The 26,330-nt window shown below is 40.9% G+C and overlaps 1 protein-coding gene and 1 pseudogene across 12 annotated transcripts in view; one reads left to right on the plus strand and one right to left on the minus strand.

Moving 5' to 3' along the window:
* Window positions 1-26,330, minus strand: part of CCDC7 (coiled-coil domain containing 7) — a 268,190-nt gene that overhangs the window by 136,237 nt on the left and 105,623 nt on the right. For all 12 annotated transcript variants that reach the window (XM_061435932.1, XM_061435930.1, XM_061435937.1 and 9 more), the window contains 3 exons: window positions 15,056-15,163; window positions 9,110-9,208; window positions 5,619-5,729 (listed from right to left, as the gene is read on the minus strand). In XM_061435932.1, coding sequence (XP_061291916.1) covers window positions 5,619-5,729; window positions 9,110-9,208; window positions 15,056-15,163 — 318 coding nt within the window. The remainder of the gene's footprint in view (window positions 1-5,618; window positions 5,730-9,109; window positions 9,209-15,055; window positions 15,164-26,330) is intronic.
* On the plus strand, window positions 24,752-25,606 carry LOC133258817 (vacuolar protein sorting-associated protein VTA1 homolog; annotated as a pseudogene).

Below are 26,330 nucleotides of genomic sequence, written 5' to 3' on the forward strand. Positions count from 1 at the left end.
ATTTGACAATAAGGAGTTCATGATCCTGGCCACAGTCAGCTCCTGGTCTTGTTTTTGCTGACTGTATGGAGCTTCTCCATCTTTGAGATGCTTATTGATAAGGTAAGCTCCTTACTGATAAGTCTGATCTAATTTAATTTACAGATGGGTCCTACTTAAAGGATAAACAGGGACCTTACTGAGCTGGATATGCAATAATGTCCACAGTGGACATAATTAAAAACTTTTATTTATCAGAAACAAAGGCAACATAACAAGCCAAATTAAAACTCTTAACTCTAGCTTGTAAACTAGCTAAAGACCAGGATAACAAATATTTATGTGACAGTCACTATGCTTTTGAAATGGCACATAATTTTGGAATGCTATTAAAACAATGAGCTTTTTAACCTCCTCAGGAGAACTTTAAAAATGTTTTGTAATATAGGTGCCAAAACAGTTAGCAATTATTGAAACAATAGGGCACTCATTCCAAATCTGACACTACAGAAGCTAAAAGAAATCAGCTTGCTGATGCTGCAACAAAACAGGCAGTTTTAAATATTAATCCTGTCCAGGCTTGAAAATGTCTACTTCTCTCCATTAACCTTGATAACCAAATAAAAGATTTCTTTATACAGGCTCAAGAGATAACCACTAAAGAAGAGAAACAGATAACAACGACAGAACTAGGGAATTTTGACCCAGCTACACAAATACAGTTTAGATCAAACAAAAACAAACACTATCTAATGAAGCCTAACTGCCATTACTGCAACATGTACATTCTTTAACACACTGGGCTTTTAAGAAAATGATTTAATGGGAAAAATAATTTTGGAAATTTGCACCCATGATGGTTCAAAGGAAATATATGACATTATGGACAGGGTTTTACTGAGACACTTAAAAAAAGTACTAAGTACTTTTATATCGAGTGCCCATGTAAAGGATAATGAATTACAATCTAGAGATTTTATTAGAAAGGACATCAAATAAAAGATTATTTACAGACACAATGAAAAAAATCTTATCAAGTATTATTAACTAATCTATATGAAGCCAAACTGAAAGACATTAATTCATAGATTCACATCTCTCATTTTGAAAAGGCCTTCCACCTGAGTGGACTTTGACCCCTGTTCCTAGCACCTGCCTTCAACTAAGCCAAGCATCACTACGCTAGGAGAAGAAAATAACAGTAACAGACAGCTGAGCCATGAGTCTGGACCAGGCTTGAAAGACCCATTCTACCAATTCAATTGTACTGCTGACCAAAAGTCGGTCTGTCTATCAAAATTAAAAGTTGTTGTTTAATTTCTAGCTATTTTGCCCCAATGTTTAGGATGGAAATAAAACTCTTTGGTAACACTAAGTATAACTGCTGCTGCTGCTAAGTCGCGTCAGTAGTGTCTGACTCTGCGACCCCACAGACGGCAGCCCACTAGGCTCCCCCGTCCCTGGGATTCTCCAAGCAAGAACCCTGGAGTGGGTTGCCATTTCCTTCTCCAATGCGTGAAAGTGAAAAGTGAAAGTGAAGTCGCTCAGTCGTGTCTGACTCTTCACGACCCCCATGGACCGCAGCCTATCAGGCTCCTCCGTCCATGGGATTTTCCAGGCAAAAGTACTGGAGTGGGGTGCCATTGCCTTCTCCATAATTATAGCTACTAGGGGCAAATTAGCTGACTTTTGGATTTTTATCAAATTCCTTGGTCAATACAAGGCCAAAATAAGCCTCTCATAAATCTTGTCACTGACTCTTCAAATGTTCCTATAATCTATAAAATGATTTCTCATAAGCATATCCCTCCATGTTTTTGTTGTTCAGTTGTTAAGTCGTGTCCATTTCTTTGTAATCCCATGGACTGCAGCATTCAGGCTTCCCTGTCCTTCACTATCTCCCAGAGTTTGATCAAATTCATGTCCATTGAGTCAGTGATGCCATCCAACCATCTCATTCTCTGTTGTCTCCTCCTCCTCCTGCCTACAATTTTTCTAAGCATCAGGGTTTTTTCAAATGAGTCAGCTCTTCCCATCAGGTGGCCAAAGTACTGGAGCTTCAGCTTCAGCATCAGTAATTCCAATGAATATTCAGGATTGATTTCCTTTAGGATTGACTGGGTTGATCTCCCTTGCTGTCTAACTGAGTCTCAAGAGTCTTGAGCACCACAATCTGAAAGCATCGGTTCTTTGGTGCTCAGCCTTCTTTATGGCCCAACTCTCACATCTGTACGCACATGACTACTGGAAAAACCATAGCTTCGACTATATGGACTTTGCGGTAATGTAATATCTGCTTTTTAAAACACTGTCTAGGTTTGTCATAGCTTTTCTTCTAAGGAGCAAGCATCTTTTAATTTTGTGGCTGCAGTCACTGTCTGCATTGATTTTGGAGCCCAAGAAAATGGAACCTGACACTGTTTTCACTTTTTCCCCATTTATTTCCCATGAAGTGACAGGACTGGATGCCATGATCTTAGTGTTTTGAATGCTGAGTTTTAAGCCAGCTTTTTCACTCTCCTCTTTCACTTTCATCAAGAGGCTCTTTAGTTCTTCTTCACTTTCTGCCATTTATCATCTGCATAACTGAGGTTGTTGATACTTTTCCCAGCAATCTTGATTCCAGCTTTCAGTCATCCAGCCTGGCATTTTGCATGATGCACTCTGCATATAAGTTAAATAAGCAGGATGACAATATACAGCCTCGATATATTCCTTTCCCAATTGTGAACCAGTCCACTGTTCCATGTCTGGTTTTATGGCCACTGTATACATGTACCACAACCATTTTTATCCATTCATGTATCAATGGACATCTAGGTGGCTACCATGTTCTATGCTGTGCTTAGTCGTTCTGTTGTATCTGACTCTTTGTGACACTATGGACTGTAGCCCGTCAGGCTCCTCTGCCCATGGGGATTCTCCAGGCAAGAAGCTATTACAAATAGCGTTGCAATGAACATTAGGGTTACATATGTCTTTTTCAATTATGGTTTCCTCAGGGTATATGCCCAGTAGTGGGATTGCTGGGTAATATGGTAGCTCTATTCCTAGTTATTTAAGGAACCTCTATACTATTTTCCACCAGAGAAGGCAATGGCACCCCACTCCAGTACTCTTGCCTGGAAAATTCTAGGATGGAGGAGCCTGGTAGGCTGCAGTCCATGGGGGTCGTGAAGAGTCAGACACAACTGAGCGACTTCACTTTCACTTTTCACTTTCATGCATTGGAGGAAACGGCAACCCACTCCAGTGTTCTTGCCTGGAGAATCCCAGGGATGGGGGAGCCTGGTGGGCTGCCGTCTATGGGGTCGCACAGAGTCGGACACAACTGAAGCGATTTAGCAGCAGCAGCAGGATACTGTTCTCCACAGTGGCTATGTGAATTTACATTCCCACCAACAGTGCGAGATGGTTCCCTTTTTCCACACCCTCTTTAGCATTTATTGTTTGTAGATTTTTTGATGATGGCCATTCTGACCAGCATGAGGTAATCCCTCACTGCAGTTTTTATGAGAACGTTTTTAATCGGTATACCTCAAAGAAGGTGTTTCAATAGTATTTCTAGACATTATATAATAATACACACACAGATATATATATATCTATATATATATATAAAAGTCTCTTGATTTCATAAGTTATTTATACCTTACGCTGACACATGTTCATAGAATAAAAAAAAAAATGAATGTGTACACAGTTATTCGTGTACAATGTATTGGGTTTGCCAGAAAGTTCAGTCCGGTCGTTATGTAAGATTTTATGGAAAAACCTGAATAGATTTTCTGGTCAACTCAGTATTTAGAAGTGCAAAATATTCAAAACCATAAAAATATTAAGGGAGAGAATTAGTTAAATTAAGGTATGCATTACACACTGTGGTATAATATAAATTATGGTAAATACTGTGGTTACAAACAGCTATATGTAGTACTATACTCTGAATGAAACTGAATTCTATATAATGACTTGGAGGGATTTCTAGAAATAATATTAAGTAAAAAAACTGGAAGGGGAAAACTAATATGCAAACACTGGGTAATAAAATAGAAATGAGAAAAAATAAAGGAGAGACAAAAAATAGAGAAAAGATAGGAAAACTATCACAAAACAATGCACATAGATACCTACAAGAAGAGAGAAGACTGAGAAGCCTCTAAGCATACTGCTTTGCATATTGTTAACTTTTGGAAGTAGTTTCATGCTCTATGTATTTCAAAATAAAAATTAGGCCAAAACAAATAAGATGATGGAATGGAAAGAAAAAGCAAACTTAAAGAATTGAAACTACTGTAGGGAGAATAAAAGCAGTAATTCCTCAAACCAGTATTTACTAAAAACCCTGTCTTGGACATGGAAGTGGGGTGACTTGGGGGGACGTGGACAACAAACAAGTCATGCAATCATTTTATAACTTGATTTGTTTTAGTAATGGTATATTCAGAGCTATTCTGAAACCATTTGAGAAGCATTTCAGGATTAAGCAAATGAGTAATTGTACCAATGCTGTTTCAGAACTCTAGCTACCTGAGCTGTCATGTCCTACACGTGGCCACCACACCGCTCACATATCTGTTATTAGTGACTGTGTCTGTGTGTAGGACTGTGTTAATTGCTCAGTCATGTCTGACTCTTTGGGACCCCACGAACTGTAGCCTGCCAGGCTTCTCTGTCCATGGAATTCTCCAGGCAAAAATACTGGAGCGGATTGCCATTCCCTTCTCCAGAGGAACTTCCCAACCCAGGGATCGAACCCTGGTCTCCTGCCTCGCAGGCAGATTCTTTACCATTTGAGCTACAGAGAAGAGGTCAGCAATTTTAAGTGGCTTGCTCCTACAAGGAGGATTAGTTTTCACTCAGCTAGTCCTCCCATCACAAAGGACGCCACCCAACAAGGACTAGACATTGTTTGGATCTTCCAGTGGCTCCTGGCTGAACCATTAGTACACATGCTTAGTTACCTGATACCATAGTGAAATTCCTGGGCATGATCTCTAAGGGGCATGAATTCTCATTTCAGAAGACAAGACCTCAAACTTGGGTGATTCAACTCTGACAAATAACTGGGCCCAGCAAATAGTGCAACCCTTTCGATCACCTGCATTCTCCTTTGCCCAAAGAGAGTCCTTGATGAAGCCAATCTATGTGGTTACCAGAGAGGTTGCTTCATTTTAGTGAGGATACAACCAAGAGAGTACCCAAAAGGCCCTCTAAAAGGCCTCCTGACCATCACCAGATGCTTGATTTACAGATCTCCAAAACATCTGTTTGCTAATGGAGACTATGGCACAAGGGCCCTATCATGCATAGAGGCATCCATTGGGCTTCTGTAGTTATAACTACTGGGAGCTGGCTGAAAGGCACACTACTTTGGAGACATAGGTATTAACCAGCTACTGGGCGTTGGGCCATTCATCTTCTGGTCACAAAATGCTCTTAAGGACAAAAATTTCAATCAAATGGTATCAGTATTTCTGCTCTTCTCTCTAGGTATCTCATGGTATCTGATTTTAGTCAAAGTGAAATATTTCAATATGAATATATGCTCAACAAATACATTTTCATAAACCAAAATAAAAACATCTAATGAGTTTAATTTTAAACAATATAAATTTTTCTGTAGTTTTTGCACTTACTAGTAAATCTTTCCCCTGTGTGAAAGCTTTCTTTCTTCACTTGAATCTCTGATTCTGACATTAATTCTTGATGGTCAAGCATATGATTTCCATCTGGTACTTCATCTTGAGCTACAAAAAGAGAAGAATTTATCAACTAAATAAAAATAAAGATCTATGGTGAAACATTTAGCTTACAATTTATAAAATGAAAACAGCAGCAGTTATCTCATTTTTATGAAGTTAAGAAGAAAATCACCATATTGTGAAGTCTGCCATGAAAACTATAAGAAGTCTTAATGAGTGTGTGTGAAAGGTACTTTACCATAAAAATAATACTCATGGAATTCAAATGTGTTTTATGTTAAGTTTCTCATTTTCTGAGTTGTCTCAATATTTTTAGTTAATATAATTCAATAGACCAAACAAAGAAAATACATATGTACAAGGTTATTCATAGCATAATATTTGTAACTGTAAAATATTAAGATCACTTAAACATAAAGCATAGGGGACTGGTAGGCTAAAATATCATATGTAAAGTATAAAAACATAGACTGTAGGGTGCAATGTGCATATGGAGCTGTACAAACAAATACAAAAGGAATGATAAAGATCCTGATGAAATGATTGGGAAGCATCTCCAGGATACAGTGCTTAGTGGTAGAGGGGGGAACCTAAAAGAGAGAATACCAAGTACGGTTTAAGAAAGAAGGAAGGAAAGAAAGAATAAAGGAAATTTGAAAAAAAAAATGATGATGAAAGATCCTTATTTTTAAAACAAGAAATACAGGAAATGTAAATCAAAAACAATATACTGGGTCACAAGAGTCCCTGCAGACATGGCTGACTTGAGCCATACCCAGTAACTACTATTTGCTCTCATGCTGTTCTGACAATGATGGATACTCCGTGATATAGCCAGGTTCTGAGATTCAAGTCTAATGAAAAATTATCCAGGTTTCTCAGTTTCACTTGACCAGCAACCTGAGGAGGAGCTACTCTTATTAATTTAGTGAGGGAAACAGACACCTTGCTGGCTGTGTCTCAACAGAACCCCTGGTTCTGAGTTCCCTGACAGGGGCCACTGTGTCCAAGGAGGACAAGGGAGGGGATGAGGAAGAAAAGACACGAACACCTGAGACAATCTCCTTCACCTGAGACAATCTCCTTCCTCTTCTGGCTGACATTTGGTTTCTGAAAACTTCTGCCCACACATGGTGAGCTCCTTGCCACTGGAAACACTGTCTAGTTACCCAGCAATGGAGGGTCTAGGAAGGGATGGATGGACTCTCCAGCACACATCTTGTGCCAGGAAGTGAGCCATGGTGGCCAACACAGCCCCATGAGACTCAAAATGGTGATGAACTTATTACTAATAACGTGCTCTCCACAGTGACCTTAAGATGAATCTGACAACTCTATTTTTACCCAGAATACTTGGCTTTTCAAAATAAGCAAGATTAGGGATTCTAGTCCCCAAGACTGGCTTCTAGTTTACCAAGAACTGTTATCTCCACAACTCTGACACCAGGATGAGAGGAACACAAGTAATGCATTTTGACCCTTACTTAAACCTGACCATGGTGTGGGTGCTTTTAGACATCATAAACTTCTATTTCATAGCTCCCACTGCTGAATACATAATTGCATGCATGCTAAATTGCTTCAGTCATATCTGACTCTTTGCAACCCCATGGACTGTAGCCTGCCAGGCTCCTCTGTCTGTGGCATTCTCTAGGCAAGAATACTGGAGTGGGTTCCCATGCCCTCCTCCTGGGGATCTTCCCAATCCAGGAAATGAATCTGCAGATCTCGGATCTCCTGCATTGTCAGACAGGTTCTTCACCATTTGTGCCACCTGGGAAACCCTGAATATATCATTGCTGCTAAGTCGCTTCAGTTGTGTCCGACTCTGTGCGACCCCAGAGACGGCAGCCCACCAGGCTTCCCCGTCCCTGGGATTCTCCAGGCAAGAACACTGGAGTGGGTTGCCATTTCCTTCTCCAATGCATGAAAGTGAAAAGTGAAAGTGAAGTCGCTTAGTTGTGTCCGACCCTCAGCGACCCCATGGACTGCAGCCTTCTAGGCTCCTCTGTCCATGGGATTTTCCAGGCAAGAGTACTAGAGTGGGGTGCCATTGCCTTCTCCGGAATATATCATTAGTACAGATGTATTTTCTATGTGAACTCGAACTCACATAAGCCCCAAGCCATGATGAGCACTGCTGCACTCAGGATCATTTCAGTGGGGCACATGGAAGAATGCAAACCTACCAGACTACCAGTGCCTAGAGACATGTCTCCAGATCAACTACTAAGCAAAGGATAAACAAATGCTAGCCATCTTTGCTGACTTTCAGTAAGGCAAATGTCTCTGTGAGATTATTTCTCCATTCAGTTTAACTAAGTAAACCTATGCAAAGAGCCTTGCATGCCTGGACTGGACTACAGAACTACTGTACTAGAGCTCAATGCTGTGGTACAGATCAGGACACTGGCCTTACCTGACATTGTGACCGTCCTAGAGGCTCTTGCCCCAGCTGAGGGAATTAGGTATGAAGGAATTCATGTTGCAAATGCTCCTTCAATGTCTCTGTGCACACAGATGATATGATCAGTTTGCTTTTTGCTTAAAAGGTTGCAATACACCTTTAATGTCCTTGCATAAGGCCAAGAGCAGGAGGAAGTCCCACTCCCAGATGGGGCACTGGGCTTCCACACTATTGTTGACATCCTCATCCTTCTGGTGCATCCTGGCATGTGTACCATCCCACAAGGCCAGATGCTATGTTGACCATGCTTAGCAGCATAGCAGGGTCATTAACAGAAGCATGGACAAGGACCTTGTGGGACAGGGCAATACACATTATTCTAGAGATATCTTCCAAAATTTGTCCTGTCAGTCACAACAAATGAGAGCCCCACAAAACTCTGTGGAACTATTCTGCTACTGGCACTCTTACATTCCCCTCAGGGGCCCTGATTGCAACCATCTACTAAGTTCCAGAAAAAATACTTGCATAAGAAAGAATCTCAACTAATAGGATGATCTGGAGGCAAACAAAAAAACGTTCCCAGTCACATTTTCCCTTGAAACTTCTGGTCTGATTTTGAGATAAAATTCTCAGCACTTCTCTGTTCATCAGGTAGTCTTTGGAAGATGGCAATTCCACAGGACGGGATTAATCTGGGACTCTCTCTGTCTAACTTCCTGGAGTAGGGTGAAAGGTACATACCTCTTGAAGACAATTATGTGCCTTTTATTGGTTTGGTGGATACTGAGTGCATGACCCATGACTAAGAAAAATACTACAATCAGAAATATTGACCAAGTATTTCACAACTTTAGTTTTCATCCTCTAGTTATCTTAGGATATTTATACATTAGGTCAAAGTATAAAATATCTACTATATATATGTATACACACACAATTTATGAAGCAAAGAATAAGATCTTTGGCTGTAATTAATTTTATATAATTTAAAGTTATCTGTAATTAGTATACTTACTGTGTTTTTCCTCTTTTTGTTGCTTTACCGTCATTTGGCTTTTTGACATTGATTCTTGATGGTCATGCATAAGATTTGCATCTGATATTTTTTCATGAGCTACAAGAGAGATATAGTTAGCCCACTGAATAGAAAAATACATCTACTATGAAATCTCTACATATCAAATTCATAATAAGCAAAGAGAAATATTCTAAGTTTTCTGAAGTTATAGTGAAGTTACCATAATGCTAGATCTGATAACACTGTGAGAAGAGTTTTAATAGATACGTTTTGAATCTTTCTCATTATCTTATAAATATTTCCAGGCATTATATATAGTTTGTATTTGTCTCTGTTTCTGTTAGGTTATTTATATTTTATAGATTGACATAGACTTCAGAGACCAACAAAACACACGTACCATTTGCTAATTAAAGTATTATTTGTAACTGCATATAAATGTTCATGCATGGGAAATTGGATAAACAATCTAATATATGTACTATAAACTTTGTGAAGTGACGTGAAAGTCATTCAGTCATGTCTGACTCTTTGTGACCCCATGGACTATACAGTCCATGGAATTCTCCAGGTCAGAATACTGGAGTGGGTAGCCTTCCCCTTCTCCAAGGGATCTTCCTGACCCAGGAATCAAACCAGGGTCTCCTGCATTGCAGGTGGATTATTTACCAACTGAGCTATCAGGGAAATTCCATAAACTTTGTAAATTATGCTAAATAATATGGTACCATCAGATGTATGTAAAGATGTAAAAGGAATCAAATGAATCTCTATAAACTGACTTGGAGGGATTTCAAGGAGATAATATTAAGAGAGGGAAAAAAAAAACAAAAGGAGAAATGTATGGTACCTTTCAGATAAGGAAGATGGGGGAAAAAGGAAATAAATAAGAGGAAGGGAGAGAATTAGAGAGATAGTTACCTTTACAAAATGACACACAAGTGAGATAGAAAAAAATGTAACTGGTTACCTACAGAATGCAAGGGAGCAAACTGAGGAAGAAATGGTACTCCTTTAAGTATACCTTTTTGCATAGTATTTACTTTTGGAAGCAAGTTCAGGTTCCACATGTTTCAAAAATAAAATTAAAACAAAAAAGAGAAACTAAAACTGAAAGCAAACTTAGAGAAATTAACCTACTGAAAAAAACAAGTACTAATGCAAGTAACTCATCAATACAGTATTTGACATATACCCTCATTCATGGGCAGAAGCGTGGAGAGATTGTCAACATATGACAAAATATTTCCAGTAGGCTTTTTTTTTCCATATGAATAGGCAAAACAATTTCAAAATAATTTTCAAAGTCTAACAAATGAGTAAATGTGTTATTTAGAGAGAACAGTCGCAGAGTGTGCTAAGTCATTCAGTTGTGTCTGACTCTTTGGACTGTAGCCCATCAGGCTCCTCTGCCCAAAGGATTTTTCAGGCAAGAATACTGGAGTGAGTTGTCATTTCCTTCTCCAGGGGATCTTCCTGAGCCAGGGATGAAACCTGCATTTTCTGTGTCTCCTGCACTGCAGGAGGATTCTTTACCCACTGAGCTATCAGGGAAGCCCCTTAGGAAGGAAATACACACATGAAATGAAAGAAGGCAGAACAAGTCCTGAGGGGGTGAAGCAGAATTGAAGATTTCCAAGATTTATCATGAATTCTAAACATGTCTATGCAGGTTTATATACACATATACAGGTATACATGCTAATGTACATGTATAAAATATGTATGTATGTGTAAATACATATATAGAAATGTGAACCTACTTAAGAAACTTGACTCCAGTCTAGATCTTACATGTGATCTTTCAGGCAGAATCAGACAACTATAACGGCATTGCCTGGAGTTAACTTTGGGGCTTCCCAGGTGGCGCTAGTGGGAAAAAATCCTCTTGCCAATGCAGGAGACAAAAGGGACACAGGTTCAATCCCTGGATTGGGAAGAGGAGGAGGGCATGGCAACCCACTCCAGGATTCTTGCCTGGGGAATTCCCTGGACAGAGGAGCCTGGCAGGCTACAGTCCATGAGGTCATAAAGAGTCAGACGCAACTGAAGCAGCTTTGCACACATGCAGCACGTACCATGGGGAGAAGAAGTTTAACTCACAGAGACTTGATGCACAGCCAGTGCACTGCAGCCACTGGAGAAGCTGCAGTCATGGACATAGCCCTCCCTTCCCACCACTCTCTTAAGCACACTGCATTCTTAGCTCAGTCACCATCAACTGGAAGCCTCAGTGTGGCGGTCGTAGGGATGGACTTGATTAGGGCATTGTACTATTCCAGCTCTGCCACTGACTGCATTACCTTATGGGAGAAGGGTGAAGAGGGATTGAAGAAACTTTTCTCAGTTATGATTCAGTATTCAAGATGTTTCAGAGGATCCATAAATTACCAAGAGTCTTTTGTCTGGAGCTCCTTCAGCCGTGAGATGATACTCTTCTACATCTCATACCAGGTTTGCACTGGTATTAATACATCTAACCCTCACCTATAGCTGCTCCAAGTGGGGAAAGAGAGCATGGCTATAGCTTGGGTGCTTTCCTGCTTGAACTATTGCAGTAAGTGAGTAAACGTTTGTTACTTTTAGTTTGGCTTGCTCTTTTAATTGGCCAACTCAAAAACTGGTATCTCTCTCAGACAGCAAGCAAGGTAAATGAAGCTCAAAGCCTTTCAGAAGGCACACTTCGGGATGGCACACTTTGGGATGTACTTAGTAAATCTGTGGGACCTTCTAGGGTTAGGTGGGTGAGGGTACCACAGGAGCATTAGCAAGAGTCTGAGCAGACCCTGGGGCACTGTGACAGCCAGGCCAGTGTGTTTTGGACAGGGCTAGCAACCACACAGGGTGCCTTAGGAAAGTGCAATTGTATTTCTTTAGGCTTTTCAGTTCTGAGGGGGAACAGTTTCTTTTCTCTAGACCTTGATTCATTAGCCAAGACACCTGCTGGGTCAATCAAATTAGATTAACCAGAGGGGCTCTGAGAAAGCTAGGGCAGCAATTTGTGTGCTACTGCTTATGGTTCCGGAGAAGGCAATGGCACCCCACTCCAGTACTCTTGCCTAGAAAATCCCATGGACGGAGGAGCCTGGTAGGCTGCAGTCCATGGGGTCGCTAAGAGTCGAACACGACTGAGCGACTTCAGTTTCACTTTTCACTTTCATGCATTGGAGAAGGAAATGGCAACCCACTCCACTATTATTGCCTGGAGAATCCCAGGGATGGAGGAGCCTGGTGGGCTGCCGTCTCTGGGGTCGCACAGAGTCGGACACGACTGAAGCGACTTAGCAGCAGCAGCAGCAGCAGCTTATGGTCTGCTAGCAATGGGATGTAAAGCTGTGGGAAACCCTGCATGTCTAGCTGTACACACTAACTACTGTTAGCTCTAAATTTGTTCCTGGGACTAACAATGAGCTACTGAGATGTATGTTTTAACAACAACAACAACAACAACAACAACAACAAAAAAGAGAGACAGAGCCATAGGATCACTGTTCCCAGTAGCAAAAGAAAAGAAACCTGGTAGTTTGCCTTCACACTAAAGGTATTAATCCTGTTAAACTTAGTGAAGGGGAGCGGCACACACACACTGTGCAGAAGGTACAAAATACCTTCTTTAGAGAGCCTTGACAGCAGTCATGTTGGCTGAGGAGGTGGAAGAAAAGTGGGGAATAAAAAGAGCATACATTTGAAACTCTCTCCTTCATCACTGGGGAATTATTTTGGATCTGACAGAATGACCAACCTGTGATGAGTTCTCTACCACTGAAAAACATGTTTGGATCATCACTGCAGAAATGATAGTGTCCCTTAGTGCCACACTGGTGGTCCCAGGGTCTACACTGAGGACAGTGAGATATTTAACCAGATTTGGATTTCTTGATTCATTCATGCCACCCTTGCTAGATAACTACTGAGCTCAAATAAGCCTCCTCCTAAGGTCAGGTTATTGGGAACTATACAATCTAGATATTGACTGACAGATTGTTGGACACGGAATAGCACCTACTGCCAATGTAGCAGTGACTGACCAACAGTAAAAACAACGTGAAAATGATAATCAGTAACCTATTCCTGAACAATCTAGGCCTGGATCCCCAGAAGAGATCTACCGGTGAATATCCAATATGAGATGTCAGAGAGGTAGGCTGATGGGATTACTACCAAGGAACTGAAGACCCACTGGATGCCTAGAAGGAAGCTGAACTAGTGTCCACCTAGAGATGACTCCTACAACTAATACAAGTGTCACTGCTCAGTGCTTTCCACTGAATTTAGACATGAGTATTCTGAGAGCCCACCAACTTCTATCAAGAACTCTCTTGGACTTCCTTGGTGGCACAGTGGATGAGTGTCAATACAGGGGACACAAGATTGATCCCTGATCGCGGAAGATTCCACATGCCGTGGAGCAACTGAGCCCATGCACCACAGCTACTGAGCCTGAGCTCTAAATCTGGTGAGCTGAAACGACTGAGCCTGAATGCTGCAACTACTGAACCCATGTGCCTAGGGCCTGTGGTCCACAACAAGAATAGCCACTGCAATGATAAGCCCGAGCATTGCAACAAATAGTAGGCCCTACTCACTGCAACTGGAGAAAGCCCACTCAAAGCAATGAAGATTCAGCAAAGCCAAAAATAAACAAATGTCTTAAAGAAAGAAAAGAAAAAAAGAACACTTTGCTTTCAAAAATGCACAAGACTATGAGTTAGACCAAGTCCCTATGTCCACAGGGGGAACATGAGGACAGAGGTCAGTATATTTCCTGGGTCTTTTGGATACGGTGGTTATGTGACTATCATCTCAACTCCTGACACCAGAAGGATGGAGAAACACACAATATTCACCACATAAGGGAGAGAGATCTGGGTAAGCACCCCAGGCCATTGGGTCTGAGGCCATTACCAGTGGGATCCTTACCAGATCCAACGATGGGTGTGTCCCTTTAAATCACTACAAATTTCCACTGTTTTGGCCCCACTGATATACGTATCATTAGTATAGGTTAACTGTCAGTGTGAAACCCTGCTTTGTATTCCTGAGAGGAACTACCATACTTCCACAAGGCTAACAAAATTCTCTGAATATCTGTCATTAATGCAAAAGTGATGATATGAAAATGCTCCACCATCAAAGGGTGCAACAGACTTCCACTTTATTGATGACATTGTCTTTGGGTCCAACATGGGCACTACTAGACAAAGACTGGATGGATGCCCCACAGACCGACATATGGCAACTCTGTGGAGCCATCATTATGGACAAGGCACTCTTAATAAAATTCCTGAGCATGATCTGTAAGGGGCAAGATATCTCATTCCAGAAAACAGTGCCAAGCTTTGGTCCTCTCTACTTCCACAAATGAAGAGAAGGCCCAGAGACTGGTGGGACAACTAAGAGATTACATTCTCACTTTCCGTATGTATGGTCTGTGATGACACTCATCTATAGGGTAAATAGAAAGGCCGCTTCCTTTCCATGGGGTCATGACTAAGAGGATGCCATGGAGGCCCTCCAACAGGTCATCAGGCTGGCACCCTTCTAATCCCTATTTGTTCTTTGAGTTACAGAATTCAGTAGCATTTCTGTTTACCAGTTGGAGGCTGTGGCAGAAGACCACTGAAATAGGCCAGAGGCACCCCTTTAGGCTTTCAAACGCACACCTCTAAGAGTCAGCTGAAAGGTAAACATCCTTTAAGAGACATTTACTGGTCTATTACAGGGCCTTGGTAGATGCTGAGTGATTGACCTATGACCACAAAATCAGAAATACCAAACAAGAGATATGAATAATTTTGCCTTTGTTCTCTAGTTATCTGAGAGAATTCACACATTAAGTCTTCTATACAGCATATTTCAAATACATACTCATTAGCCAAAGAGAAATAATCTGATGAGTTTAATTAAAAATAAGTTAACATTATCTATAATTATTATACTTACAACTGAGTCTTCTTTCTTTAGAAGGTCTTTGTTTCTTTACTTCCAGTTGAGTTTCTGACATTGACTCTTGCTCAAGCACAAGATTTTCATCTGGTACTTTATCACTAGCTATATAAACAGAGATATTTACTCCAATAAATGGAAGAATAGATACACTGTTTGATTCTATACTTTCAAATTACTGACAAATGTATGTTAACATTTTCTCATATTTTAAAAAACTATAGTAAATTATTATAATACTGGACTGATATGAAAATGGTAAGAAGAGTCTTAATGATGTATACTGAAACTGTCTCATTATTTCATTCATATTCATAGGTTTCAAATATGTTCTGATTAGGTCTCCAGTTTCCTTAACACTTTAGGTTAAAACATAGTCATAAACCAAACCACAAAATGGTATATGCACAAGATTATTCATCACAGCATATTTGCAATTACAAAATACTCAAAATCATTTATACTTGCAAACTGGTTCACCAATAAACCAAAGTATATACTATAAACTATGGTATTATCAGCTATGGTATACAGTATGGTCCAAACAACTGTGCACACAACTGTAAGGAAATGAAAAAGGTATAAACTAACATGGAGGTATTTCCAGTATATAAAGTTAAGTGAAATAAAAAACTAAGGATATCTAATACACTGTATTTTAGGACAGAACAAAAGAAAACCAAAAAAATTGGCAGTTACCTTTACAAAATGAAACATAAGGTAAATCAGAAAACAAAACAGTTTGTCACCAAAGACACTGCAGACCATGCTCACTGAATTACACTCGATGACTACTGTTAGTGCTGTTTGTCCCTGGCACTGGTAGATAGCCTACAACATAGAGAATTTTTGAGACTCATTTTTAATGAAAAAGTATCTAAAGCTCTCAAGATCATTTTGCCAGTGACCTGAGGAGACCAGTCAGACTGGGATACTTCTCCTCAGGAGGTAATTTCTGAGACTTGGTGAGGGGGTGTGTCACAACAGACTCCTTCATTCTGAGTGCTTTGACAGTGACCACTCTGCCCAAGAAAGGGGGACGACAATGATGTGAACACTTGATTGCCTCTCTCCTTAAACAAACTTAAGCTTGTTTCTTAAGTGTGGCCCACTTATGATGAGTATACTAACACTTAAGAAGGTGATGCCCGATAAGCATCTGATGGTCTTTTGGTTCAAAAATGAACATAAAGAAGAGTAGATGACGTGACTGGTAACCAGACTCAGATTACCAGTGTCATCTGTGCAACCTGTGCTGGTTTCCTAGCTACATGTAGCCTCCTTATAAGGTTATATCAGTTGGTTCACAAGACAATCCAGATATTCAGTGACAAATTTCAGGGAAAAGAAGAACCAATCACAGACAGATATCATTTAGCCAGTGAAGAAAGTGTTCTAAAAATGGTAATCAAGAACCCACATATAGATGATCTGATTAAGTGGTTTCTCAAGGAAATCTCTGGGTCTAGTTACTTAACCATGGGATCTCAAGGAGAACACTGAAGGGCTGTCCACCAAGGCAGTGGTAGGTAGTGGTCCATAGGTGACCCAAAACCCAGAAACTCTAGAGTTCAAATGATGATGACATCTATGACTAACACAAGTGCTCTTCTTTTGCATTTCCCATTGAATCTCGAGGTGAACTGAAACACACCCCACCCCTACTACTTTTACGCAATTTCTCAGTATTCTATACAAACAAGAATTAAGGTTAGGCCAAGGTCCGTATAGTCAAAGTTATGGTTTTTTCAGTAGTCATGTACAGATGTGAGAGTTGGACCATAAAGAAGGCTGAGCAATGAAGAATTGATGATTTCAAACTGTGGTGCTGGAGAAGACCCTTGAGAGTCCCTTGGACAGCAAGGAGATCAAACCAATCCTAAAGGAAATCTGTCCTGAATATTCATTGGAAGGACTGGTGTTGAAGCTGAAGCTCCAATACTATGGCCACCTGATGTGAAGAGTCGACTCATTGGAAAATACCGATTCTGGGAAAGACTGAGGGCAGGAAGAGAAGCGGGGACAGAAAGAGAAGTGGGCGACAGAGGATGAAATGTTTGGATGGCATCACTGACTCAATGGACATGAGTTTGAGCAAACTCAGGGAAATAGTGAAGGGCAGGGAAGCCTGGTGTGCTGCAGTCCATGGAGTCACAAAGAGTCAGACATGACTTAGCAACTGAACACAACAAAGCTCCTTAACTTCCCAGTTGTGACATGAGGATATGTGATAAAGTCACAGTTCAGTAGAGAGATAGGTGAGAATTGCATATCTGGGCCTTTTGGATACTGATGTACATATGACTAAGATCTCCATAACCACAGACACTACAATGAGGAGGAAGCAGATAATGCTCACTGGTTTTCGGTCTGAGCTCACCAAATGGAATCGTTATCCAAATTCAACTATAGGCATATCCTTACATGCCACTAAAATTTTCCATTGTTATGGCTTGCATTACTGAAAGTATTATTGGCACAGAGGTACAGCATCTCACTCACTTCTACCATTAAGACCTACTGCATTTTGGGTCATTTTAATAGGGCATCTGGAAAACTATTTTTAGGCAATAGGATAAGGGGGTGGCAGATGATGAGATGGTTGAATGGTATCACTGACTCAATGGGCATGAATTTGAGTAAACTCTGGGAGATAGTGAAGGACAGGGAAGGCTGTTATGCTGCAGTTCATGGGGTCCCAAAGAGTGGGAGACAACTTAGCAAATGGAAAACAACAACCAGACTACCAGTGTCTAGCACCTTTACCATCCAAAAACAGTTCACTGTACTTATTGCTGAGCTTAATGAAACTAAAGTTCTCCACCAAGTTATTTCTCCATTTATACACACTTTCAGTCTGTGTGTAAGGCCTTGGGATGCCTGGAGACTTGACTGATTATTGTTGGCTCAATGCCACAGTATAGCAGTGGACACTGGCGTTTCATGCTCCTGTGACCTTCATAGAGATTTACTGCCCAAGTAGAGTGAAGTAAGTATGCAGCAACTGATATCACAAATGCCCCCCTTTTAAACATTCCTGTTCACACTAATGACCAGGGTTGGTTTGCCTTATATGGAATGGGTTGTGATATACCTTCATGTCCTTCCATAAGCCCATGACCTAGAAAAAGCCCTGCTCCAAGATCAAGTACTAACCTTCCACTATATTGGACTTACCTGGTGGCTCAGATGGTAAAGCCTCTGCCTACAATGTGGGAGACCCGGACTTAATCTCTGGGTTGGGAAGATCCTCTGGGGAAGGAAATGGCAACCCACTCCAGTACTCTTGCCCAAAAAATCCCATGGATGGAGGAGCTTGGGAGGCTACAGTCCATGGGGTCACAGAGAGTTGGACACGACTGAGCGACTTCACTTTTACTTTTTCACTTTCCATTCTATGGATGGCATTCTCCACTGGACCCAAACAAGTGTACTACCCAACAAGGACTAGATTCCATGATGATCCACATGTGACCACATCTGAGTCATTAATGTAAAGATGGTACAAGGACCTAGTATCCAACTAAAATCCCTAGGGGCAAAGTGGAAAGGGGTACATTGTCTCATTCCAAGCTTCAAGGAACTGAGGTTTTTCCCTTCTCAATCCCCCCAAAATACAAAGCAGACCAAGGTTTTTTTGAAGCACTCCAAAATGTCAATCTTCTTTCAGTCTCTACCACAAAAAACACAAAGGACACTCAGTGTAGGTGTATGAATATATGTATGTTTATGTGCATGTATATGTACATATATGTGTATACACATGTTCAACTCTAGGTCAAAATCCTATGTTTGATTTTGCAGGTCCAACCACAGATAATTACAAAGTATCCACCTGACAGTTCACATGGGGGAATACTTCTCAGTTCAGTTCACTTCAGTCATTCAGTCGTGTCCGACTCTTCATGACCCCATGAATCGCAGCACGCCAGGCCTCCCTGTCCATCACCAACTCCCGGAGTTCACTCAGACTCACGTCCATTGAGTCAGTGATGCCATCCAGCCATCTCATCCTCTGTCATCCCCTTCTCCTCCTGCCCCCAATCCCTCCCAGCATCAGAGTCTTTTCCAATGAGTCAACTCTTCGCATGAGGTGGCCAAAGTACTGGAGTTTCAGCTTTAGCATCATTCCCTCCAAAGAAATCTCAGGGAGGATCTCTTCCAGAATGGACTGGTTGGATTTCCTTGCAGTCCAAGGGACTCACAAGAGTCTTTTCCAACATCACAGTTCAAGCGCATCAATTCTTTGGCGCTGAGCCTTTTTCACAGTCCAACTCTCACATCCATACATGACCACTGGAAAAACCATAGCCTTGACTAGATGGACCTCTGTTGGCAAAGTAATATCTCTGCTTTTGAATATGCTATCTAGGTTGCTCATAACTTTCCTTCCAAGGAGTGTCTTTTAATTTCATGGCTGCAATCACCATCTGCAGTGATTTGGGAGCCCAGAAAAATAAAGTCTGACACTGTTTCCCCATCTGTTTGCCATGAAGTGATGGAACCAGATGCCATGATCTTCGTTTTCTGAATGTTGAGCTTTAAGCCAACTTTTTCACTCTCCACTTTCACTTTCATCAAGAGGCTTTTGAGTTTCTCTTCACTTTCTGCCATAACGGTGGTGTCATCTGAATATCTGAGGTTATTGATATTTCTCCCGGCAATCTTGATTCCAGCTTGTGCTTCTTCCAGTTCAGCATTTCTCATGATGTACTCTGCATAGAAGTTAAATAAGCAGGGTGACAATATACAGCCTTGACGTACTCCTTTTCCTATTTGGAACCAGCCTGTTGTTCCATGTCCAGTTCTAACTGTTGCTTCCTGACCTGCATACAAATTTCTCAAGAGGCAGATCAGGTGGTCTGGTATTCCCATCTCTTTCAGAATTTTCCACAGTTTCTTGTGATCCACACAGTCAAAGGCTTTGGCATAGTCAATAAAGCAGAAATAGATGTTTTTCTGGAACTCTCTTGCTTTTTCCATGATCCAGCGGATGTTGGCCATTTGATCTCTGGTTCCTCTGTCTTTTCTAAAACCAGTTTGAACATATGGAAGTTCACGGTTCACATATTGCTGAAGCCTGGCTTGGAGAATTTTGAGCATTACTTTACTAGCATGGGAGATGAGTGCAATTGTGCGATAGTTTGAGCATTCTTTGGCATTGCCTTTCTTTGGGATTGGAATGAAAACTGACCTTTTCCAGTGCTGTGGCCACTGCTGAGTTTTCCAAATTTGCTGGCATATTGAGTGCAGCACTTTCACAGCATCATCTTTCAGGATTTGAAATAGCTCAACTGGAATTCCATCACCTCCACTAGCTTTGTTCGTAGTGATGCTTTCTAAGGCCCACTTGACTTCACATTCCAGGATGTCTGGCTCTAGGTCAGTGATCACACCATCGTGATTATCTGGGTTGTGAAGATCTTTTTGTACAGGTCTTCTGTGTATTCTTGCCATCTCTTCTTAATATCTCTGCTTCTGTTATGTCCATACCATTTCTGTCCTTTATCGAGCCCATCTTTGCATGAAATGTTCCCTTGGTATCTCTGATTTTCTTGAAGAGATCTCTAGTCTTTCCCATTCTGGTGTTTTCCTCTATTTCTTTGCACTGATCGCTGAAGAATGCTTTCTTATCTCTTCTTGCTATTCTTTGGAACTCTGCATTCAGATGCTTATATCTTTCCTTTTCTCCTTTGCTTTTCACTTCTCTTCTTTCACAGCTATTTGTAAGGCCTCCCCGGACAGCCATTTTGCTTCTTTGCATTTCTTTTCCATGGGGATGGTCTTGATCCCTGTCTCCTGTACAATGTCACGAACCTCATTCCATAGTTCATCAGGCACTCTATCTATCAGATCTAGGCCCTTAAACCTACTTTTCACCTCCACTATATAATCATAAGGGATTTGATTTAGGTCATAGCTGAATGGTCTAGTGGTTTTCCTTACTTTCTTCAATTTAAGTCTGAATTTGGCAATAAGGAGTTCATGATCTGAGCCACAGTCAGCTCCTGGTCTTGTTTTTGCTGACTCTATAGAACTTCTCCATCTTTGGCTGCAAAGAATATAATCAATCTGATTTTGGTGTTGACCATCTGGTGATGTCCATGTATAGAGTCTTCTTTTGCGTTGTTGGAAGAGGGTGTTTGTTATGACCAGTGCAGTTTCTTGGCAAAACTCTATTAGTCTTTGCCCTGCTTCATTCCATATTCCAAGGCCAAATTTGCCTGTTACTCCAGGTGTTTCTTGACTTCCTACTTTTGCATTCCAGTCCCCTATAATGAAAAGGACATCTCTTTTGGGTGTTAGTTCTAAAAGGTCTTGTAGGTCTTTATAGAACTGTTCAACTTCAGCTTCTTCAGTGTTACTGGTTGGGGCATAGACTTGGATTACTGTGATATTGAATGGTTTGCCTTGGAAACGAACAGAGATCATTCTGTCATTTTTGAGATTGCATCCAAGTACTGCATCTCAGACTCTTTTGTTGACCATGATGGCTACTCCATTTCTTCTGAGGGATTCCTGCCCACAGTAGTAGATATAATGGTCATCTGAGTTAAATTCACCCATTCCAGTCCATTTTAGTTCGCTGATTGCTAGAATGTCGACATTCACTCTTGCCACCCCATACCAAATTTGATGCATATCCAGTGAACTTTAAACACTGAAAGTAGTTGCAGTAGAGGACCAAGGCCCATCCACACCATGTTCTTATGCATTCTGGATTCCTATACCAGCTGCCTCTATTAGAGGCCTCCCTATGAAAGGGAGAGAAGGGGTCAGCTGATATTTGTACTTCTTAGGTGCCTCTTACAGACCACTTTACTGGGGGTACCTGAAGATAGTTTTCTGGGTTACTACTCAGTATTCAGGACTTTTACACTCCTAGCCATCCTGCATCAGTATTCACAAGGATTGGGGCCATAGTAAGGATGAGCCTTTTGTTTGGGGCTCCTTCAGATATGACATCATCTTCCCTCAGCCCCTACTCCCATCAGTATTGATACATCTGACCCTTGCCTGTTTTCTTTCTGTGGGGAAAATTTCAAAGACATTCCAAGTCTTTCCATTTAGACTTGCTTATACTATTAAAGGAAGTGAATAAAAGCTTGTTACTTTCAGTTTGGCTTGCTCTCTTAATTGACCAAGTCAAAAAAGGCAGCCTTCTCTGCCAGATTAGTGCAGAGAACAAAGTAGTCACTAAAGTAAAATTCTTTTCTGGAAGGAACACTTTGAGAAGTGCTAGGGAGACTCTTTCAGGGCTCAGGGCTGGATCATTTGCAGGAGTCAAAGGGTCCCACAGGCACATTGTCCGTCAGGCTAATGTGTCTCCAGAAGAGCTAGTGGACACCATGGGGCTGTCCAGCAGAGTGCCACTGTATTGTCTATGTGCAACTCTACTCACATTCTTCTAAGCCCTGCTTAACTGCAGTTAAGGCCATGTTAGAGGAGCATAGGAAGATTGTGAACCTATCCAATTTGAACATCTGTCTCTCAAAAATTTGCCTGGTAAAGAAACAGAAATAACTTCTCTCTTTTCTAAGCTTAATGCAGGAAAAAGTCTCCTTGAGACTACATCCCTATTCAGTAACTCAGCTGACTTGTATACCAGATCATGAGTTCACAGTTACTCAACTGATTCTGGCTGTTCAATCAACAGAACCACCTTGGCAACAGTAGTATCTGACATCATGATGATTGCAAAAACTTGTCCAGAGTGTGGGAACTTGTTAGGCAGCAACTGATGCCACAAATGCCCTTTTCCATATTCCTTCAAACAGGGGTGATTCAGATCAGTTCATCTTTGTGTGGAATGATAACAACTCACCATTCACACCCTTCCACAATGCTACTTGAATTTCCTATTTGTCAGCAATGCATCACCTGGAAAATCTCCCACTACTAGAGGAGGGGCTTGTCTTTCTACTCTGCTGATAATATCATTCTATTGAGTCCACAGAAGAGAGCTACCCATCAAGGGCTGAACATCCTGCTAATACACAAGTGGCAACTTGCTGGGCCATTTTTTTACAGAAAGCGTACAAGCACCCAAGTGAAATTTCTGGACATGATCAGGATATGCTGTCTCATTGTCTCATTCCATGGGAGAAGACTGCTTCTGACCCTCGCCACTCCAACAATTAAAAAGGAGGTCCATGGACTGATGGAACTCTTCACCTGCCTGCATTCTTAATGCCAACCATTTACAGGGTTACATAAAAGGTCATTTCCTTTCATTGGGGCCACAGCCAAGAGGATGACCTGGAAGCCCTTCAACAAGCCCCAGGCTACCCCTTTTTTTTGGTGTCTCTGATCCATTTTGCCTTTTGAGTTAACAGATATCAGCAACCTCTCTATTCACCAATTGGAGTTTAAGGCAGAAGGACACTGCTAGAGGCATCAGTTGGAGTTTTTAATTCATCATCTCTAGGAATATCTGGCTGAAAGGTACACAGCCTTTAAGAGAAAATTATTAGTCCATTATTGGGCTTTAGTGCATACTGAGCACATGACCCATGACTGTGAAATAAGTCTCAAGAGAAGAAATTCCAACTAAAAGTTATCAATAGTTTTGCTTTTGCTCTCTATTTAAGGGCATTCCCACTTTGCTTCTAAGTCACTTCAGTTGTGTCCGACTCTGTGCGACCCCATAGACGGCAGCCCACCCAGGCTCCCCCATCCCTGGGATTCTCCAGGCAAGAACACTGGAGTGGGTTGCCATTTCCTTCCCCAATGCATGAAAATGAAAAGTGAAAGTGAAGTCGCTCAGTTGTGTCTGACCCTCAGCGACCCCATGGACTGCAGCCTTCCAGGCTCCTCCGTCCATGGGATTTTCTAGGCAAGAGTACTGGAGTGGGGTGCCATTGCCTTCTCTGATTCCCACTTAAGGTCAGTGTAAAATTTTTATAAAAATATGACCAGATAGGATTCCTGGAGTGGAGATGGCCACATTTGCTCTGCTGCTCCTACAGTTTAGGAGCATACATCATCATCTGAGGATGGCTCATAAGCTGGACAAGTAAGACCTTGTGGTTTATTACTGTCTTTTATATGTGATGCAAACTGGAATGAAGATTGATAGTAAAAACTAAATGTCATAAATTTTTATCAAAGCTAATGGATCAGTTAAAAGTTCTTAAACAGTTGGGTGATAATGAATGTTACTCAAGAAATAATAGTTGTTGTTCACTCATTTGTGTCTGACTCTTTGCAACCCCATGGACTGCAGCATTCCAGGCTTCCCTGTCCTTCACTATCTCCCAGAGTATGTTCAAACTGATGTCCATTGAATTGGTGATACCATGCAACCATCTCATCCTCTGTCGTCCTCTTCTCCACCTGCCTTCAATCCTTCCAGCATCAAGGTCTTTTGCAATAAGTCGGCTCTTTGCAGCAGGTGGCCAAAGTATTGGAGCTTCAGCTTCAGCACCATTCCTTTCAATGAATATTCAGGGTTAATTTCCTTTAGAATCGACTGGCTTAAACTCCTTGCTGTCCAAGGGACTCTCAAGAGTCTTCAGCACCACAGTTTGACAGCATCAATTCTTCATTGCTCAGCCTTCTTTACAGTCCAACTCACATCCACACATGATTACTGGAAAAAATATAACTTTGACTATATGAATCTTTGTCAGCAAAGTGATGTCTGTGGTTTTTTAATATGCTGTCTTTTTTTTTTTAATATGCTGTCTTGGTATGTCATGGCTTTTTTCCCAAGGAGCAAGTGTCTTTTAATTTCATGGCTGCAGTCTCTGCCCATTTGGAGAACTATGCTTTGAAAATGTTTTGTATACAGATAATGAAGTTCATGCTGGGTGATTTCACAAAAACATGATCAAGTCCCACTATACTGCAAGTCTTTTAACAGATGTCAAAACAGCGTTGGAGAACTCACCGATGAAAATGTATGGAAGGTGAAAGGCAACATGAAAGATAACATATTTATAATTGTTTAAAGAACGGAGAGACTTAGGACTGGTGGGACTGAAGAATATACTGATGCTGAAGAAAAATGAAAATATGGGAGCAACCTCTCTGCTCACTCAGCCACCTCAGCAATGATCTTCAACTTAGGACCCAAGCAACATGACATCAGGCAGCTATACTGGAATACAAATTCCTCTTGGTGCCCACAATCCAGCATTCCAGCTAATATCCCAGCAGAAGTTCCTCACAGTACAGGTTTAACAAGTAAAACTACCCAGCCTACTCCACAGACTACTCCAGGCACTGATTCTGCACTATACTGCAGTTTCCCAGGGAGATATCTAACTAACATCAGAGGACTCTGCTAGAGCTCAGAAATATAGCAAATATGCTGGCAGAGCTTTGCACTATGATGTCACCAATGCAGAGCAAAATCTAGAGAAGGCCCTCAAGTTACTGACTATAGTTAGAAAATGCAGTCTTTGTAGAAAAGATCCATGCTTAAAGAACAGACTAACATGCTTAAGAACTCAATCTTCAGCTTATCATGAGCACAGTTTTAAAGACTTCATTTCCACCATCTGTAACCATGAAATCTGTGTCTGTGTATCAGATTCCTGTTGATGCTTTCGGCAGACTTAACCCGTTTTCTTTGTCCTTGAGTGGATCCAGAAGTCTCTGGATATATAGGAATGATGTGAGCAAGATTCTAAAAGTGCCCACTGAACCCTGCTTGTTCTAAAAATGAAAACATACATTTATAAAATACTTTGGGAATCAGCTTAGTATCTTAATCTACATAAATTAAGGAATCTTTAAATCTATAATTTGGACCAACAGTCCATACTAGTTCGCTATAAAATGCTAAATTGAACTTTTAATAAACACTACCAGAATACTCTACACTAGAGACCATGTTTTTGTTTTCCTCAGAAAAATGGATATGAATGTCCCAAACTGTTAGATGAATCTGAGATTTTTAAAATTTCAACTTATATTCATATAAAACACAGAATGTATTTAAAGTTAAAATGTTCACAGAGGAAATATATTAAGGTAAAGAGGCAGAATCAGTTTTAGATGTAAGAATGACATTGGCTTCCTGTTTTCCCTTATCCATTGAAGGTGAAGATGAATTGGGATTTGCTTCATAGGAATTTAACCATGTATTAAAGAATGAAAACAACATGTTTGCAGTAATGCCTGGAAACTTGGTGTTTTGAGGTAAGGTTCTTTGCTACTATGGAATGAATTCCAAAGAGTGTACAGCTTGAAAGATGGAGATCATAAGAACATAGATTCTCAGTTGCTAATCGTATAAATTTTGTGGGGAATTGTGGATTTACAA

Source organism: Bos javanicus, chromosome 13, assembly GCF_032452875.1.
Source record: "Bos javanicus breed banteng chromosome 13, ARS-OSU_banteng_1.0, whole genome shotgun sequence".
NCBI lineage: Eukaryota > Metazoa > Chordata > Mammalia > Artiodactyla > Bovidae > Bos > Bos javanicus.